We start from the raw sequence: 21,472 nt of genomic DNA on the forward strand, positions 1-21,472 counted from the left end.
ACCATTCCAAGATGGGTTATTTATCTCCTTACAGTTAATTACAACTGTAGATGCTTGGCTTGTGCTCCTTCAGCACACAAACAGAAGAAACCAGAATTAGCTCTTTGTGTCCTATATTCAGAATTTAAATCCCACATACCACTGAGATTATTGGAATTTGGAATTCTGCACCCTTGCAACAAACCATAAATTATCAATAAGAGTACCAATAGTCTTTAACATGAACTTTTCTCATACTCTTTTTTTCTTCAAATACAATTTGGACCTAGATCCTAAGAAAACCAAAAATTACATAAAGCATTACATAAAGATCTCTTCTCAACAGCACCTAATTTTGTTTTTTAAGGAGTTAACTCATTTAGATTGGGTACAGAGTTTGCAGAAAATGTTTTTTTTTGCTAAAACCTACGGGAAGACAGCTGGCCAGAAGACATAATCTATCAGGCAGCCCATTTTAACTAAAAAGCAGTCAATTTCCTATGGTTACTGAGGGTCAAGTGGGGCCACCTTTAATGTTCTGTTACACGAGGAGAAAATGTTAAAGCATTATGTAAAGCTCATACTGAATTACTGCTTATGTTAATGCTACCTGACCTTCCTTCTTTGCTGAAAAGATGTGATTGGCCATGTTAGCACAAATTTTGAAGTGGGGGGAAAAAAAGCAGCCAAATGCTGCCAGTGAACCTTGTTGGTTGTTTTAATTAAAGCCGTGTCTGTTCTCTTCCAGCCATTCCTTTCATCCCTTGCCTGCTGAGCTGACACGGGCTCACAGGCACAGCCAGGACATCTCCAGGGCAGAGCAAAAGTCCATCCAGCTCAGCCTTGTCTGGGACAGTGACCAGCACTTTGTGCTGGGGTGTTGGAACCCTGGCTGCTGAGAATTTTAGGCTTTCTGTGCTGCCAGGCACTGACCCCTAGGAGAACACTGCACTGACCTGAGGCCGTGGAGAAGATTCCAAAATGGAATGACAGAGCTGGGATTGTGGGGGTGGAGTTAGAATAGAAGTGTGTGATATCACAGGGTGGGAAACTCAGAGTTTAAGGGCTTAGAATACAGGAATAGATACAAAGCAAGATGGAGGTTTTAGGGTGGAGGTTTTAGGGCAGAGGCTGATCCTTCTTCTTCACCTCCTTCTCCCTGGGTTTGGGTGGTTTTGTGGAATTGGATAAAAAAGTCCCCATTGAGGGCACGGGTGGTTGGTTATTGGGTTAAAAGTGAAAATAACTTAGGTGTCATTTCTTAATTGGACAGTTTATCCTTGAAAGGCCTTCTAGAGAGAGAGATGGGGCTCCATTTTTAGTTTGTTGGAGTGAAGTGCTTCAGAACTCAGGATTTTTGAGACTATAACAGAGATAAGAACTAATAAACACCTGAGTCCCAACAAGAAATACCATCTCACACATTTAATCCTGACCTTGGCAAAAAAGAATCAAAGAATCCATTACTGGGGGAGATGATTTATGAGGAATAAAACACGACTGGTATGTCCCTCATTGGACCCTGCTGCTCCCTGGCAACTTGGAGATTAAAATAGCAATTTACAGGTGAGTAGAACGTTATTAAGGCAGAATTAGCCTGTCCCCAGTGGTCCCCAGAGGAATCCTACCTTTGGAGTACTTCCAGACAATGGTAGGAACGGGATAACCCTCGGCAGAGCAGTTGAGAATGACGGCTTTCCCATAGATCCCGTCCTGGTCGCTGGGCTGGACCACAAACCTGGGGGGCACTGTGGGAAGGGAGCAAAGGGAGCCATCAGATTTCCAGCAATTTATTGGCAATTTTTTGGTATCTCAAAATGGCAGAGCAGTCACATGCAGAATTATAACATTTCATAGTGAAAAGCAAAAATTAAAACCAGGTTTTTGTGATCCAGTAACACACTAAGGTTGATTTTTCCAGATAATTCACTTCCTGTGCACATCCTCAATGTATTTCTTGCTAGGCATGACAAAAACACCGGTCTTTACCAAATATAAGTTTATACCAAAATAAGTTTATTAGACCTTTACACGGGAGAGGTTAAAAATGGAGTAATAGATAAATCATATTATTGTGGACAGAAAATAAATACTTTCTACCAAAGGTAGGTTTGTCAGATGTCTAAGAACAGTAGAATTTTTCTGTTTGCTTTTTTATAACAGTGAACTAGCAAGCTTTAAAAAAAGAATAATTAGATTATTTAATATAAATAATGTTTGCAAATAATGCTTTTATTAGCAATCAAATCACATTGTATTTAAATGAGCATCCCTTAACCATAACTTCTGATGGGACTTTGCCTTTCAACCAGCCAGAGAGAGATTCAACACAGTTTGCTTGCATTAAGTTGATAAGAAATCTTATTTCAGTGCATCAATGTGCACATATTATTAAACTTATCCCAAAGTAGCATAAAACCACTGCAGTGAGTCTTCCACATGTACCTATTTATACATAAATAAAATAAGAGCTGCTTATCTCAAGGAAAAACTCTGCATGATCCAAATACGGGTACACAGTGAAGAAAACAGCTTGTGACAATGTTAGGTCCAAAATTTTGACAGGAAAGCCTGATTCTAAATGTCCAAGTCTCATTTGACAAAATCATGAAAAAGAGGCTGAAAGTTGTGAAGACTCTCCAGGTCCAGGCAGTGCTGAATTTGTCTGAAAGTTGAGGAAGACAAAACAAAGGATCCAACCATCCGTCCTTGTTCTGTTCCACCCCTGAGCTGTCTCTCCAGAAGTGCCAGAAATTAAGAAAGAAAGTCTGGTAAAAGTTTTAGCACAAGAAAATGCAAGGGAGCACAGAGGGGGACCTCAGCACTGTAAATATTTTCCCTGGGGCCTGAAATAGTTATTAATGCCCATGAATGTGGGACTAATTATCCATTGAGAAAATCTGTGCAGCAGAAACACAGCAGAAGCACCAATGCTCTAATATATGTGCCTCAAGTTTTTTTCAGTATAAGCACTCTCATAATTCATGCAAATATTAACTCTCATTGTGGCAGTGCCCCAAGTTTTCCTTAAGGAGAAACAGGAGCTGGCAGTGTTGGTGAGGGTGGGACAGCTCAGAGTTGAAGGTCTGTGGAAGTTCTCTGTGCAGGTTCAGAGACCCCTCCTCACACCAGCTTGAGCCTTCCTCCCTGTGCCTTCACAATCCCGACTCCCCTCCAGCTTTCTTAATCCACAGTCATAGACAGAGCTGCTTTTTAAAAAAGAACAGTCCTCTGGAGGGCAAATAATCCCCTGTTTTAGGCTGGGTGTGTGTGTTCTGTCACCATCTGTCAGAGCTGGGGCAGTTCTATGCTGTTCATTGGGCAGTTTTTTCTTGATCTCTCCCACAGCCAATCCTCCCTCCAGGAGATCTCTTCTGTCCATGGCCCATTAATTATTAATTATCTTCTGTTCATGGCCAGTGAGTGTCCCTGCATGGCTGAGAAAATTCCATCATCCCATGGGGAGATGCTCTGCCCAGGGGAGGAGCCAAGCATTCCTACCTGGATACAATCTGACCTGGGGAACACCACAGCAGCCTTTGCCCACTGCATTCCCAGAGGAGCAGCTTTCTGCCCACTGCATTCCCAGAGGAGCAGCTTTCTGCCCCACTGCATTCCCAGAGGAGCAGCTTTCTTCCCCACTGCATTCCCAGAGGAGCAGCTTTCTGTCCCACTGCATTCCCAGAGGAAGCCCAGGCCCATCTCCAGCAGCCCTGGAGCTTCAGAGGAAAACTCCAGCCTTGTCCAGGATCCTGCTCCTGCAGAAGCACAGCTGGCACTGCAGGAGGGCTGAGCCCCCATGGAATGGCACTGCTGCCACCACCCTGACCCACAGGCTGCCAGGGCCTGCTCTGACTCTGGCAGTGCTGTTTTGTATTACTGCATTTTTTATTTCATTTTTATTTACTTCCCTAATAAAGAACTGTTATTCCTATTCCCATATCTTTGCCTGAGAGCCCCTTAATTTCAAAATTGTAATAATTCAGAGGGAGGGGGTTTATATTTTCCATTTCAGGGGAGGCTCCTGCCTTCCTTAGCAGACACCTGTCTTTCAAACCAAGACATCCCCCTAACTGGACCTTTTCCTCACTATGGCCAAAATGCAAAGCTGTTTATTGCCTAACTACAGAAATGCTCTTTGGAACACGGCTACAAGAAACAGAAGGAACCAGCAGTGGTAGAGGCAAGAGATACCTCTGTACTAGAAAATATATTTACTGCTGGCAAACACTGTGGCTTTCCAAATGGCTGCCACGCTGAGAAACATTTATTGTAGGTTATGTTAATTCACAATAGGCAAACATCAAACATGAAATCCCAGCAGCAACAGATCTGGGCAATCACCCATCCTGTTCTAATTATGTGTTCAGAGAAAACATTTGCTTCAGTAGCTCCTTTCTCACTGTCCTGTGTTCGTTTCATCCCCAAACACACAATAAGGTATTTTCCAAGGCAGGTGAAAAGCACAGTTAGTTGCACAAATAGATTTGATTTTGTACGACTTGGCATGGTGGCATCAGCTTGTTTCACCTCGGTAGCTGTGAGTAAATTTGTGTTTGTAGCTTCTGAAAAACCAATTACAAGGGGCTTATCCATAAAGAGGGATAAAAAACCAATGCAAACCATGAACCCACCATTCTTACAGGTAAATTATTACAAAAGATGCAATGGAGTGACTGATCATCACTGTCCTCCTCTACCACTGAAGAGTTTGAACAGCAAAATGTCTTTTAATATCTGTCTTCCAATACAAAATTTATGTAATTTGTTTTATTTCCCTTCTCTTTGAAAAACATTTTTCTTATATTCTTCATTTGCTATGGATGACACTGGCAAGAAATGCTAAATTTTCAGGAAATTGTTTAATTAAATGAGCAGACATATGCAGAAAGTTCTGGAAAAAGTTAAGCAAAACTGCTTAGTATAGAATAAATGCATTCAGTCTTAAAAATACTATTTGCATTAAAGTTATCTGCTAAAACATATTTTTTTGTGTGATCCCATTGGGCACATATAGAAAAAAAAAGGATGGATGCCAAGTGGAAATATTCTTTGGGCTTTTTTATGGAAATTCTGCCACATTTTTCCACATCTTTTAAGACCTCATAGAGATATCCATGATATGTTGTGTATTTAACACTGACAAACTCTGAACAAGGCTTTTCATCACATTGATATCACTGTATTTTTGGTTATATATAAAACCTAAGTTTTTGCTCAGATATTCTTGATATTCTCAATTCTAATTATTACTTTCAGTAGAGAAAAATACTAGAATGGTAACTGCCAAAATTAAATTTTGCTCTGTAGCTCCAGATGAGGTGTATCATCAGAAATCAGAGAATTTCCTTCTTTGGATCCATAAAGAAAACTTACTTGAAAAAACTCAGCCCACACCCAGTAATAGAAACAGTTTCTATGTTTGGTAAAGCTCTGGCCATCCTTTAGGACTGGTTATAAAAATGCCAACTGCTGCTCTGGTTTTGGAGACACAAACCCTTGCCACTTAGTCTTAAGACTGTCAATAGGAATCTGAAGAGATGCCACAACAAAATAAAATTACTCATTCAATCACCTGTCAGTGGTTTCTGTATTGCTGTCTAGGTAAAGCAAGAGGATTTTTCATCTTATATAAATGATGAAAAATCAAACAGAGCAGACCTTGACATTTTTTTTTCCTTCTTGCTTGTTTGCTTCTCAATTTTATTTCAATTTAATAACTTGTTCTGAGCTAAGTGCTGCATTAGTTCAGGGCACAGTGCTGTTAAAAACTTGTGCTAGATTTTGATACTTAGATTTAGATGATAAACCTACGTTCACTTTTTCATTATCTTTTAGGAGATCATTAGCCCTTAAAGAAAATATGCTTAGCAAGAATTTAACCAAGTTAATTTGTCTCATATGTTTGAGTTAATAGAAAAAAGTAAACAATTTCAGAAACTCTCTGAAATTACTCATGTATGTGGCTGAACAGTTCTACTTTTATCACCCTCCTTGTCTCAGCAGCACAGTTCCTTGAGCCTGTGAAGGAGGGAATTTAAAATTTATTTAAGAGTGAGTTTCTGGTAGGCCTTCATTCAGTGCAGCCCACAGGTCTGTGGTGAGAAATGAGCTGTTGAATTATTTAGGGTAAGAGCCATAAGTTGACAGATGCCAACTCTTTAATGGGTGAACTCAAAGGAGGTAAAAGGTTAAAGAGAGCTAAAATAACAAAAAAAAAGAGGTATTTTCAGTCAATATTATGGTTATCAGTCTCAAGCTCTCACTGAGGGAAAACAAAGGGTGAATCAGAACAGGGTTCAGCACCCCCAAATCCTTCTCCCAGGGCTGCTCCATCTTTTCATTCCCAGCCTGGATGGATCCTGGGGATTGCCCCGACCCAGGTGCAGCACCAGCACTTGGTGAGGTTAAACATCATGAGATCCCTGTGGTCCCACATCCACCCCTGGTTTAAATCTGCTCTGTGCACCTGCAAGAATCCCTCCTGACCTGCCAGGAGCCAAGTGCCAAACTCACACATTCCTTCCCGGATTTCAAATCCATGCAAGCACTTCTGGCTCCCAGAGATCAGTGAGTCCCTCTGGAGAGTAATTCTGGAGGCTCCTGACACGAGCTCCTCTGGTGGGCTGCTGGAGTGAGTTAAAAAATTATCTATGGCATCAGCCTGGAATGCAGTGTTTCATTTTTACATGGAATATTTGTACTTCACATTTGGATCTCACTGTCAAAATGATGGAGGAAATTTAATCAGCCAAAGCAACCCTTGATGTATTAATGAATGAGATCCTTAAACACTGTACTTTAGTAAAGATGAACAGTTATTAAATTTGGCCATTGGACCTAAGGGGTCAATTTAGCTGGTTCAGTGAAACCATTTGCTCTGCAGTTCAAGAAAAAAAGATGTACTTTTGCAAAATGACACCGTGCCCCAGTGGTTTGTGTTGATCAGGTTTGTCTAATGAATACATTAAATAAGTGAATCTTTTAGAAGTTATCTTCAAAGCCACAGTGTAAACACCAGCAAAGAAGGTAAATTAGTTTAGACACCAGCTCTGACCTTAAATCTTCCCTCCCTGCTTTCCTGTCCCAAACTGCTTTTGCTGCATCACCCCAGCACCACCACCAAACATCACAAAAAAGGTGGAAACTCTCTCTTACCATCTGGAAAATTCAGGGACTCCTCATTGTGTGCCCAACTATCTAATTATATTCAACACACCAGGCAAGTGCAAAATGAAAATACATTTAATGCACTAAATGCATGATGGGGGGGTTATTAGGTATCTAAAGACCTTATCTCAATTTTAACTTATGATGTGTTCACTAACAGCACATATAACATCATGATTTATTTATCCACTACTATCTTTGAATTCCCTTTGCTGGTAGCATCAGAAAAATTTTGAACTCATAATACATTTATCGTTTTTTTCTTTTTGGTTACCCATTGGAATTCTTTTCACTGCATTTTATTTCATAAGTACTTCATTTTAGGAAACTACAGAAATTAATAACACATGATAAAGTGTATATAGATTTTTAATCACACTTAGACGACAACCTTAATGAGTAAAGTATTGATTAATTCCTTGTGATGATTTAAGTAGTTGACAGAGAAGATATTTTCCTCATTTCTATCTATGGCTCTCATGACAGGATCCTATCCTTTCCTTTTTCTTATTGGCATGACTAGCAAACCAAGAGTGTGCCAAGAAATTATTATTATTATTATTAATGAGGTTTTGAGAAGCCCTTCTAGCTGCCAAATTTGTAATGCATTTCCAGAAGATCTGCAGACCAGGATCTGAAAGCGCCTACGATTTTGAGAAGGAAAGTCCTGTTCTTACTCACTTCCTACTGAGCTTTCAAAAGATATTCCATAAACATTGGGACTAATCAAGCCTGCTTTTCTGTGGATTTGTATCTTGTGCTTGAGGAGAGATGCCAGTTGGAAGAATTCTTGTGTTGGCAGAAGCTTTTGCCTGTTTAGATTCTCGAGTATTACACCCAATGTTTCTTATCAATCACTTCTTAATATGAAGTTTGCAGAGCTCAGCTCCACTGGAGGTGTTTTCCCCTCTTCCAATTAGTCTAAAATTAGCCAATAATTTGTGGAGAGAAGCACTGACAGCCCCAAGTTCTGACAGTCCAGAGAATTTGGCTCTGTCTCATTCTAGGTTGTCACCAAGGGGCTCAGAGAGAGCTGAGATTGCCCTGAGATGATCTCACCCAGGTGCTCCAAAGCTTTGTTGTCTCCCTTTCTCTCAGCTGCTGCCTTCCATCTCCTGTGAGATGCTGTGGAAGCTGGCCATCATCTTCCTCTGATATTTAACACAGACAGAAGCCAGCCTTGCTGGCCGGGTGTTTTTAGGGCTTCTCATCACCACTTGGTTGCTTTTATAAAGCACCAAATAATTGTAACTGTGAAGATTTGCCAAGAATTTAAGAAACCAGTTCTTGTTTTCCTTTTGCCATTTAGCACCCCTGGCAAAATGGCAGTGCAGCTCAGATATGAAAAATAATATTTGTAGGACAAATATAAGAAATCTATTTAATAGACTTAAAACAGGAATATATGATGATTAAAAAAGAGCAGATCCATGTGATCTGACAGAAGTTATTGAGGAAAACATATCTGAAGATGTAAAGATGATGAATTTAGGTTTGTGTATGGAATCTGCAGAAATTTGTGTGTTCACAAATCAAATGAATGTGTGTTCATCCAAATGAAGCAATAAGCAGTTGGCCTGTGTTTCTTCATTCACCTTAGGAATGTCTTGTCTTTAGAGTCTACTTCTACTCCTACCCATGTGCTGTAAAATGATGTGGATTCCCATTTAGTTTGGAAACACAATGGCCTGCACTGTTTTAATGTCTACTTTTGGAATGAATACAAGGACAGTCTGAATAAGGAAAAAAGGGATTGTGTGGGTGACAGTCATATTTCACTTAATTTTCCTTTCCCATTCACTGTCTGCTCTCATATCAAAATGCACAGTGTGCACATAAATAAGATTTTCCCAGAACACATCTCCCAGCATTTAGGATAGCCAACATTTAAATTTAAAGCACACTGCTGAGAAACTCTCAAACAATGGGGATTAGAGACAAGAGGAGTTAAAGCACCACTTCTCCCTGTATTTGGAGGTAAACCACTTAGATTATTTAGAAAAATATAATGCTTCAGTTATGAACAAAAAGATGAGGAGGGATCAGAAAGCCTGGAGAATAAACAGGCAGCAGGAAAACAAGTCTGACTTGAAATGTGTACAGGTCAGGTTGGATGCAGAGGAGGAGTGATCACAGTGACTCTTTGGTGGCTGTTTGAGCTCTGACCTCTGTGGGATGAGGCAGCAGAAGCAGTTCAGTACGAGGGAAAGAGGTTAGGGTAGGGTTTTGGCAGAGAATTCAGGTCAGACATGATATTTCCCCTTTTCTTCTGTGTGAGAGCTGTTATCTCAGACGCACATCCAAAACTGATTAAAACATTATCATTTAAAGTGACAGCGAGAGAGAGGAGAGGATTTAAGGAGGCTCTGCAAAGCATTACATGGGCAGAAAGATAAGCAAGGGGGGGAACATGATGTAGCCTTCATAACATCCTAAAAATTGTAGAATCCAGAATTGCTCTCCAAGCCCTTGGGTATAAGAGAGTGGGAAGCTTCTCTCTGTCATGTCCGTGCATTTTTTACACCTCCTCAGGAGGTGTAATTAGAGCAGAAAGCATAAAAGGGGGAAGTGGAGGTGAAAATGGAGGTGTTGGGGTGAGGGAGAGGTGAGAAAGGCTTCCCAAAACTCTGGGACAAGAGGGGAAGCTGGACAAGAGGGGAAAACTGATTAATGCCTGAAAAGGCAGCAAGAGGCAGATGTGTCCCAGGAACAGAGGTCAGGGGAGGAATTACCCACAGACAGCAAGAGATAGGGAAAGTGCAGTGCAGGCAAAGCCAGGAGAAGTGAGGGCATGGCAGGGCTTGTCCCCATCAGTGGGGGACAGGGCAGAAATCCCTACACAGAGCAGAAACCACTACAAAGAGCAGAAATCCCTGCACAGAGCAGAAATCTCTACACTCGTGGGTCTCAGTGCTGGCAAGGACAGACAGTGGTGGCAGAGAACCTGTTCTGAGCTGGTAAATCCATCCTGGGAGTAAGAAATGCCTGTAGGAACCCACACAGGGTTGCTGCAGATTCATTCCCATCACTTCCAGAGCTGAATTACAGCTGAAAAACAGGGGAAATCCCAGCTGGTTTTAGGTGCAGCATTTCTGAGCAGGGCAGACACATGTGAGGTTTTCAACCTTCCCTTCTCCAGCAAAAGAGGAGGTGAGGAAAATCATTATTAGAGTGAGGAATAGGGTTAAAATTAGCAGAAAATCTTAGAAAGGAATAATTAAATGCATGTAGTTAATTAGACTACTTCATTTAAGAATTACTAAATAAATGAGGAAAATAATAGACACCTGTACTGAATAATCTTAAGCAAGATTAAAATCAGTGAAATTTTAAAAAATAATGAAATATTTATATCAAAACTAGTAGAAAAGTAATGAATCTGTTTACCACTGACTTTTGGGAATACTAGCATTAAAAAAGTAAGCATATTGGAAAACTAGGGAATAATTCCTTAAGGATAGCATTAGGACACTGGGAACATTTGACTTAAAAGAGTTCTTCAGATTTTGGGTGGGAATAAACCCTGGGAAAATTTGCAAAGGCTCCATTAAGATTTTAAGGTTTATCTTGGCAAACATATAGGAGGGAATATAAAATGTAGCAATGTGCAGCAGGTGGAAATTAGTGAGGTTCCTTGAATGATTATTCTTTCTCTGAGAAGCCCAGTGGCTTGGTAGCAAGAAAGAGATGTTGGAGAGGGAAGGGTCTAACTGAGTTTTTTAAAATAAAAATTTGAAACACTTTGAAAAACTCCTGGAAAGAAAAGGAAGCAATATGAACTTCAACTTTTGTTGAACTTGTGCACAGTAAGTTTGAAAATACGTCACAAGGAATAATCTCTAGATAATTTGGCTAAGGTGTGACTAGAAAGGTTTTTTCCCACATGAAATATTTGCTTACTGAATGTATATTCACATCTATTTCAAGGCAAAATGTTGTGAAATCATCATGAGGGCATGAATCCTGCTAATTGCATAATAAACCAGGAAAAGAACAATGTCACAGCAGAGAGTCCTTTCCCCATGAAGTCAGCATCAATGTTCTGCTTTTTTACTGACATAATGCTGTAGGAGAGAGTGGTGTAAATAAAAAATGGATATAATCAGACTAAAACACTAGCACAGAATACTTTGCTACCATTTTAAAGGCTTCATCCCAATGACAGAATTTCCCAGGAAGTCACTCCTGAGGCTCCCCCACCCATCCCATACACTCCAGGGTTTTTCATTCGTTTCAAGACTTTAGATAGGAAGAGACCACATTACTTTCTGTGCCTCATTGCTCTCTGTGCTCTCTGCCACAGAGAGAGGGATTACCATATTCCCCTCTATCCTTGTCACTACTTTTAATGAAGGGATGGGACTATTTTCAGGCTAAGAACGATTTATTGCTCAGGTAAACATCAGTCTCAGAGGCCGTGAGATTTTAGAGGGGCAAGCAGTCAGCCATAGCTCAAGAGTAGTCATAAGTTCTTTGTTACAAGGCAATATAGAACTTTCTAACCCAACAGACAGTTACCACATGGTTTATTTTGTTTTTCTAACCTATCACCTTTACTCACTTCTACTGCACTTTGGATACTTTTGTCCAAATGACTTCTGTCTCACATGCACACAAATGCTTCTGTTATAACTTCTAAACTCTTAGCTCACTCTATACAACCACACCCCTACATTACAAACCCTTCACCATCTTATCAATACAGTTTCTCACTTACTTAAGGCATGTTCTTATTTACAACTATAGAAACACAAGTTTATGATTTTTTCTGCTTAATGTCTGTGTATTATATTTTTACATCAATCCAAGCTTCTCCCAAGGCTGCAAATCAAACCTTTCCGTGCCTGTGGAAGTTTCTATTTGACTGATTCCCACACCCCTCTTTTTCACACTTCCCATCAAACAGGTGTCACCACAAAATACTGATGATTCCCGCTTAATGGGCGCCTTTCAAAGTAATTACACCTCCTTACCCCTGACGATTAATTGGCTTTGGTGCTCCACGGCTGCTGCGTCGTTCCTGGCTATGCAGGTGTAGTTCCCGTTGTGCATCAGGGAGAGGTTGGAGATCCTCAGGGAGCTGGTGAAGTCGATGTTGTCGATGGTGACGCCCAGGCTGGCGGGGATGGGCCGGCCGTCCTTCTGCCAGGTGATGGTGATGGGCAGGTCCCCCGAGACCACCACGCAGGGGATGAAGACCCTCTGCCCGATGGAGAAGCGAGGGAACTCGAAAGGTTGGATGAAAGGTGGGACTGGAAGGAGAGAGGGAAAGAGGGAGCTGTTAAAGCCACGGCTTTGTTTATGGAAATAATGGGGCAGATGTGCAGCGTGGGATTGGTGGCTTAGGATTTTAGCTTTTATGTTTTTTCATATATTTGTAATCCTGCAATTCTTTAGTGTATAGCTCTAAACTCCATATACAGCCCTAGCTACTGCTTTCCCAGTTTGGTCAGACACAATTCCTCTCTAGTTCTGGGGATCAAGGACACCTCACTGTCTCAGACCTTGAGAGATTTAAACAAAAGTGAGTTGGAGGAACCAAATTTGGCATAAATTACTTCATTACCTGAAGCTGTAATTGGAAGATTAACCCCCAGTATTCAAATGTCCCAAACTTTTAAAAGTGTGAAAACCGTGACCCATCATCCATTTTGGGTGTAGCCCCTGGAGAGGCTCCATCTGCCCTAAATGTACCTGAAGGCCCTTTAATAAATAGAACTGCTTTTTATTCCCTAATTTTGTCTGTCCTCTGTTATTAGGTAGCCCCAAAAAGGCATCAAGATGTGCAGAATCTACACCTCTGACAGCCACAAAGCATTGTTTAGCAGGAAAAAAAATCACATTTTTGAATACACCTTCTCATTTCTTGGCCACCCAGTGCATAAGCAGAGATGACAAGCAGGGGATGTCCTGGCTTCTAGTGACACTTGACCTCACTGGCAGACCCCTACCAAAAGGATCAAGCAGCTCTTCCAGAAATCACAGCCAGCTTGAGCCTCTCCAGGGCTGCCAGCAGTGACATTGCCAGGAAGAGCTCAGCAGCTTTCAAGGTCTGGTTCAAGGGCTTTGCTTAAAGGTCATGGAATAGACCTGAAGAGGCTCCAGCTTTGCTTCCTTAAGTGCCTCTCTCACTTATTTCTTAATGTTTCAAGTCACAATTCTCACTAAGATTGCAGGAAAGGGAATACATGTACAGTACTTGTATGTTGTCCTGATTTTTAAAAGTGTTAAGTTTTCTTTTATAGTTCTTTTGGATGTTTTAAAGTTCTCATAAAACTTCTTTAGCCTTCTGATAATGTTTACATATTTGAGAGTCAGAGTTCCCACACAATTTCATGTATAAATAGAATAGTTCACATATTTCTCTGTGGGTGGAGAGAAATGATTGATTGATCTTTGGACCAGTGTGGTTGGAGAGGTGGTAATTCCATCCTCCAATCCACGGTCACCTTTGGAATTCTATAAATACCAGATGTTTGAATAAACCTGGGTCTTCTTCTCTTTTGAACTTACCAAGCTTCTGTGTACTCATTTTGTGTCCAATAGCGACACTTGTAGGACAGCAAATTAAGGTAAAACTGATTTCTAATTAGAGGGATGGTACAAGGCTCGAGTGTTCAAGTTGGGATTCAATTCCTGTTAAGCATATTTGGCCTGAAAAATATTTTTTTATTTCCTTTTCTTTTTTACTGTATTATTCTCTGGCTGAAGCAAAAAAACTGAAAGAAATTACCATATTTTCTACCAAAGTAAAGAATTCTAGTTCTTAAAATAATTTTGTTTTCAGGTATTTTTAATAAAAACTAGTGAAACAGACAGATTACATAAACACAGAAAAAATAATGGGGCTGCCATGTTTTCTTTGGGTTGTGGTTGGAATGTTTACTAAAAAATTGGTAAATTGAGAGGCAAATACTTGTCCAGATGAAGCACTCAAAATCTTTTGCCCTTCTCAGGGGAGCATTCAAACAACCAGGGCATTTATCTCAGATGGGTTTTTATCAATCACTCCTGAAAGGGCTGCACAACCAACTTTGTAAGCAGTACTCAAATCCTAATTTATCAAAATAGAAGGTTCCTAGAGGTTGTGTACCTCAGATAGAAGTGCATTTTCCTATTGCCTGGGAGATCACTTACTTACACATAATCTGTGCTACATTTGAACAGGAAAGATGGAAGGATAGCCAGAGCAGAACATTTATAGTGATCGATATGTTTGAACTCCAGAAGAAAATGGAATTGGTGGCTTTGTCTAATTGTATTTCTTTTGTCCTTTTTCCCTTCAGAAATTCTAAGGTTCTGCTTTCCCCAGAGTTGAAGCAGAAAAAAAAAATCTCTCAAGTGGTTGCAGTGTGCGCCCATGAACTTCCCCAGCAGCATTTTTCCTCCTCTGCCAGTGTCCTATTTCTGGAATGCAGGGACAAGTGTTGGTGACCACTGAGTCAGCTCCGGGCGCTTCTTTTGATCCATATGTTGGGTCTTCCATTAGGAGTAAGAAAATTCATCAAGCTTGGCCAGCAGGAGGGGATTCTGTCCCTCTGTCCCCTCAGGTGAGAGCCCACCTGCAGAGCTGCCCCAGCCCTGGCCCAGCCCAGGGAGGAGCTGGAGCTGCTGCAGAGAGCCCAGAGGAGGCTCCAGGATGAGCAGAGGGCTGGAGCAGCTCTGCTGGGAGGAAAGGCTGGCACAGCTGGCATTGTTCACCTGCACAGGAGAAGCTTTGGGCTGAGCTCAGGGTGGCCTTGCAGGGCCTGGAGGAGCCCCAGGAAAGCTGGAGAGAGACAATTTCCAGGGGATGCAGGGACAGGACACAGGGAATGGCTCCCAGTGAGAGTGGGATAGAAAGTAGATATAAAGTAGAGTAGAGTAGATATAAGGAAGAAACTTGATAGTAGATATAAAGAAGAAATCCTTCCCTGTGAGGGTGAGCAGACCCTGGCACAGGGTGCCCAGAGCAGCTGTGGCTGCCCCTGGATCCCTGGCAGTGCCCAAGGCCAGGTTGGACACTGGGGCTTGGAGCAGCCTGGGACAGTGGAAGGTGTCCCTGCCATGGCAGGGGTGGCACTGGATGATCTTTATGGTCCCTTCTAGCCCAAGCCATTCTGTGATTTATAATTCCATGACTCCAGGCCCGCCAAAGGACTAAGGCCTTGTTCAAAGCCATGTTCAAATGTGCAGATTCACCTCACGGTGCAAGAGGTTGACAAACACAAATTTGGTATTAACTCCACAGTTTCCAGCACAGCCACGGTGCCATTTGATGAGGGGAAGCTATGACCATGCTCAGCTGCCACAGAGAGGTGACATCAGGGACATCAGGACAACACAATTCATCCTTTCAGGCCTTCACTGGCTTTTCCCAAGTGTCTCACCGTCTGGGTTTGGGAAGGGTGCCACTGCCATCCATTTTTCTCACAGGCTGTAAGACTTTTTCCTGGCTGCCCACTCTCTAATTGCTAAAACGTGTCCTTTGGCATTCTAAACACATGATAGATCAGGCACAGAAAAAAAAAAAAGAAACTAGATATAAATTATTGTGTTTATTTGAACTTTGAGCACTACCTGCCTGTTCAATTGGGGACTTTTGCTGTCACAAAGTGAGGCAAAATACCTGCAGTCTCTTGGAATTGCCTTAGCCCAGCTAACTCAATCACATGAGATATCTCAGATTCTTTGTACATCAGCAGAAGAAAAATTCTCTTAGCATTTATTGACAAACAGTTCATAATATGAATGGGAATGAGAAATTACCTGAATGTATCTTTCAAAAGGTTTTGCCATAAATTTTCCCCTTGATGAGTGTAAATACCCACTAAATGCCAAGTCATTTCCTTACTGTGCTGCCCAACACATTTCTGCACAAACCCTTCTTTTTGTCTCAGACAACATTACTGAAAAATATGCTAAAATTCACAACAGGGTGGCAAATTACTTCTGTATTTTCTGCTGAGTGTGTAACAAATTTGAGGCAATCTTTCACAGACAAAATGATATCAAAAGTCAGACGAAATATTGCCCAAGGATTATAATATGCATCTTCACTCTCCATCTCCCCGATGAAGAAAACAAGGAGAAAGATCATTAGGTGACATTGAAATGTTTTTCAGAAAATACTGATTTGCAAGGCTGCATTTACCAGCTCTAAAATATAAGTAGCAGCCTGCAGAGTATTTCAGAAATTGGCTGAAATATTTTTAGGCAGCACATTATCCTTCTATTCAGGTTTTCAAGATACAGAGGAAGCCAACATTTCTGCTTCATAAAATATAATGTATATTCAACTTGAAGCAGCTTTCAGTCCTGACGAGGAGCTTATTTTAAAAGCCAGTGTGTAATTTAAAAATCAGTACTTAGAAGAAAGTAAATAGTCTTGTAGAAACTTTGAAGTATTGAAGAATGTTTTTCAGCTATGGTATTCACCAGTTTAAACTGATAAAGGAAGTTTTTGATGAGCTATCATCTCATTGAAGATGATATTTTCTGAGCTATCTGCTCATTTAAAGAAGGAAATGACCACAAAAAAAATCACATATTAAAAATTTGTGATGATATTTGGCAAATAATTTCTTAAATATAAAATTTTCTGTCTCTGTCAATATCTGCAGTAGTGATATATCCTTGATAGAAGAAAATATCAAGCTTGATTAACCAACATGAGGAGGTTTTTTTGCACACTAAAGCTGTACCATTGCCAAACAGCACTAAAAAATAAGAGGGGCATATAGTACTTTGAGAGAGAAAATTTACAGTAGTACAGATGTATTTAAAATCTGTTTAAAATACTTCAAGGTGTGTTTATATATTTTCCTTCTCTATACGTAGCTTTAGCCTGACCATATTTCAGAGCTTGCATTTGATTTTTTGGTGAAGTGGTGCTATTTTATATATAAGTTGTATATATATATATATATATATTTATATATGTTTATATCTATTATATATAGATATATTATATAATAGTCTTTGTGCTTGTGTACATGGAAGGGATATTTCTTTCTCTACCCACAACGGGCAGAAGAGTGAAAATCTCTGCTTCGTGCCACCAAGTGCTGTGTCCTGGGAATGCTTTATTGATGAGAGCTTGAATTAAGTGTCTATTTAAGAACAGGATCATGGGCCAGCCTCATTAGTGCTAATACAGGAAGATTTAAATTACGTTTTTGTGCCCTAGCAAGGTCTTCTGTTCCTCTGGGGGGACTGCTGGAAAAGAGGGCAAAGAGGGCTTCCACGCTGCTCTCCATTAGCAGAGGAACATCCTTAATTTCTTGCCCTCTGTTCCACGGGAGTTTTGCTGGGAGGAGCTGCTGAGATGATTCACTAAGACAGAGCATCCTGCAGATCTCCTGTTTCCTGCAGCAGCCAGCTGAACATGGTGTTCTGCACAGCAAAGCGACAATCATCCCCTGCTTTATCATTCTAAACAGCTCCCTGATGGGTTCTCTTGCAACAGCACTGTTGCAGGGGCTGCTTCTGCAGTATAAAATACTTTTGGCAATGAATATTTATGGCTGATGCAAAATCAGAGCCACCAGGCTATGCAGTCTCTTAGGGCAGCCGTGTGATCCCAGATTTTGTGCACTGGGAGTGAAAAAGCCAAAATTATTTTGTCTCTGCACAAGCCCTAGCCAGGCTCTAGCAATTTTTGGGTTTTCACAGCCATCACAGTCCACACTCCCCTTTCCTGCCATCCAACACTCACAGGCTTCCTGATGCTATAGTGGGAGCTTCTCCAAAAGGAGAGAGCATTTAAAATGTTGTGTAGAAACCAAAAGTGCTGTTAAGTCACATCTCATCCATCTACAGAGCCCTCTCCTTTCAGCCTCCTTTGTGAGGGGAAAAGTGCAAGCCCTTATCATCCTGAAACACCCTGCAAAGCTGGGATGGTGGTGAGCTCACTTCCCTGCCCAAGGGGATGCATTTTCTATTTATTTGTAAGAGAGAAAACCTTGATTTGAGGATAAGACAGCAGCTGTGGGAGTATTTTCATGCAACAAGCTTATATCTTCATTGGGAAACTGCTTCCTAATTAAAGGCCTCGCTTTTGGAACCTGCTCCAGAGATATTGCCCTTGTTCAGCCCCTACCTGATCTAAAGTGATCTTTGTCCTCAGGTATCAGTGTGAAAAGTCCAATTAAATCACTGGAGCCAAAAGATAATTGACAAAATGAACACAGAAAAAGAGCAAGAACACGCCTTCGTACAAATCTTAAATAAACAAATCTGCACTGTAAGAGAGAGAAGAGAGCCAGTTTTTGATATACCCATCCATTGGATGCAAAGCATCTTGAACTCCTTAATTGAGGCACTTATTGAAGTATAAAGGCTCATTTCACATTGTTTGCATAATTCACAAATAAATGCATCCATCACAGACATAAATTACGTTTGAAAGAGAGAAGATATAAGACTGTGCACAAATCCAGAGAGTTTTAATTTAGATTTAAGTGGAAAGTTTTAGGTTTGTGTATACTAATTCCTTGTCATGAATACTGGGGTAGTGGTGAAACAACTTCAGCAGAAATTTTTGGGTGACCATTTCTGCAGTGTCGGGGTGAAGTCATTATAGTAGTTATATGAGAAGTGGACTGGTGTAAAGTAAGTCATATCCAGATGACACTTGTGAGACTTTAAAGAATGTAAATCAGGTATTTTGGTGCAAAGCTAACCTTAAGCTCCTGTATGCTGAGTGGCAAAAAAAAAAACCAAAAAAAAACCAAAAAAAAAAAAAAAAAAAAAAAAAAAACAACCAAAAAAAAAAAAAAAAAAAAAAACAAAAAAAAAACCAAAAAAAAACCCCACAAACCTGTCAAGAATATCAGCCTGTTCCAGTCTTATCTTCAGGAATTTCTACAGGTTAGACACACTTGAAACATCCCTATCAAAGTGCAAATTACCTTAAATCAGGCTCTGCCACTGCTTGCCCCCCAAAACTACTCCCCATACCCATGATGTGACCTGAGAATAATTCCTAAGTGCATTTTCCAGGATGTTTTTCATTATGGCACATTCTCACCCACTCTGACCACATGGCCCTGGTGTGATTCCTGTACATGACAACTTCAGTCACTTTGAGAGAGCTGAGCATTTCTTCCCAAGGAAGTTGTGACAGGTTTGAAGGCATCCAAAACCATATAGTGTGGAGGAGTGGGAAAAAGGCAGAAAGTGATATAATGAAAGAAATAGCTGAAAGACGTCAGGGCCAGAAGTTTTTTTTTCTGATTCAATCTATTGGCAAAGTCAGTCAGTAGGACAAGTAAGATCTGAGATTTGTGCATGAAGCTGAACTCCCACTTGCTATAATCCACACTTCCAGGCTGAAGCATGCACAGATTAGCAGATTGATTGAATGCACCACAGTCCCAAGAACCCTGCAAAGATTTCCAATGATGTTTTTTCCCTTTTGTGCCTGCATATTTTTCATTACCTAAACCAGCCCTCCCTGAACTGATTTGCAATGAAAATTCTCCAACAGTATTTCAGGTATTAGAAAAAGCTAGAAAGCCAGACACTTCCCGGGAAAGATGAGGAGAATCTATTCAAAGAGTTGCAAACATGAAGCTATTTAGAAGAAGCCCCTGTTTGGTTTGCTTGTATTCTAACATGAAACAAGGCTGGTACAATTCCTTTTTGTGGTTCACAACAGGTGAGGTGCTCGCTTTATATACAAGAACCTTTCTAAATCAATGAAATACATAAGCTTGACAAGATCAGAAACAGTCCTTTTGAACACTACACTTTTTATTTTAATGATGCGGTACCCATCTCTCTCAGGGTCTTCTTTTTCAATTAATTCCTGTTGGAGAAGTGTGAATAGCAGCAGGCTGTTTACATGAGAATGTGTCCCATGAGACTGATGACAAAAAAATCATCACTTACTACTGATGGCTTTTACTGTAGCTGGGAAAACTATTACTATAAATTGCATAATAAAAAAATGGAGATAACAACTCGCTCCTGTTCTTAAAAGCTCTGAGATCTACTAAAATGCTGTAAAACAGATGATGCTATTATTATTTTAACATCTTTCCACTTTAATGTGTTTGTTTTTTTTTTTTTTTCTAATGGAAATATGAAAATTAGAGATAGGGTGGGTAATATAAGCTCTTTCTTTGTTTGCCAACACTTCCCATGATTACACTATTTTCATTTGCTTGCAGTTTGACTTTTGTTTGGGTAGCAGTTTTCCAGGCCAGGTTTTCCAGCCTCAGGCTGAGTCATTTCAGCTGCAAGGTTTCAGCTACAATTCTTCGGCCATTTCCAAGAATAAGGTGGGAGAGTGGGAAAACTGAGACATGGTAAATATCAATTCTACCATAAAACCAGAAAAAATGAAAACAAAGGTATTGTGAGACCCTGAGAAGTCCCACCTGCCCCATGGATTTAGCAGCATGGATTTCAAATTCAGGTGATGGCACCAGCCTCAGATGTTTTTACTACATTATAACAAGTCATCACAAAGGTGCCCAAATTTTGCATTCTGAGCAAAACCAAGTCAATAAATGAACAAAACCCCCACATGATCAGACGTGGAGAGGATATTTTGCAGTGACAGAGTCCAAACAGCACTGAGCACATCCCAGCACCACCTTTCAGTGGCTGAGTCAGTCTGGTGAGATTTCAGAAATCAGGGCAGATTTATCACTCCAGGGCTTGAACCTGAAGGATGGCAAAGAGGACTGGAACTGGAGGCTGGGGAAAAGGCTGGGGGATCCAAAAGAAAGGGTAGTTTTGAATCTTGAGAACAAGGCAGTGTGGAAATGAGAGGTGAAATGATAAACACTTTGAGTTCAGACTGATTTTGGAAGCCAGAGGAGAAGAGCCAGAACTTGGGAAAGGAGGAGCTGGAGAAAACTGAGGAGGACAGATCATTCTGAGAAGGAATGAACAGAAAATCTGCATCTTCTACAGAATATTCTTCTCTTTAGGATCTCTGATTCCAACAGTTCTCTGCCTTTGGCAAATGTGTACAAACCCCTCTGGCAAACCACAAGAGCTGGGCTGAACACAGAGCAACAAACTGGTGCTGCTAAGAATAATTCTGTTCTTGGCAAGGATGTGTGCAGTATCCTTAGCAAGGCTAATCTCAATTACTTCTGATGCTGGCAGTAACTGCTGTTCCCACTTTGCAGGAGGCAGGGGAAAGGGGGTTCAATTTACTTTACAAAAAAAACCACCAAAAAAACTAAAAATAAAATTACACCTAACATTGTCCAAAGCAAAACATGCTGAAGAGGTTTTATTACAGTTGCAAAGGTGAGTGGTCAGCAGGTATGGAATACAGAAATTAATTATGGAAGTACAGTTGTAGTCTCCCTCTGTTACTTGT

At 40.7% G+C, this 21,472-nt stretch overlaps 1 protein-coding gene across 1 annotated transcript in view; it reads right to left on the reverse strand.

The window, feature by feature from the left end:
• The window catches only part of DSCAM (DS cell adhesion molecule), a 446,344-nt gene that overhangs the window by 147,837 nt on the left and 277,035 nt on the right, over window positions 1–21,472 (reverse strand). Inside the window, exons 9-10 of the mRNA XM_053936664.1 lie at window positions 12,123–12,401; window positions 1,608–1,727 (exon numbers count right to left, since the gene is read on the reverse strand). Of these exons, the coding sequence (XP_053792639.1) occupies window positions 1,608–1,727; window positions 12,123–12,401 (399 nt within the window). The remainder of the gene's footprint in view (window positions 1–1,607; window positions 1,728–12,122; window positions 12,402–21,472) is intronic.

This window comes from Vidua chalybeata, chromosome 2 (assembly GCF_026979565.1).
Source record: "Vidua chalybeata isolate OUT-0048 chromosome 2, bVidCha1 merged haplotype, whole genome shotgun sequence".
Classification (NCBI taxonomy): domain Eukaryota; kingdom Metazoa; phylum Chordata; class Aves; order Passeriformes; family Viduidae; genus Vidua; species Vidua chalybeata.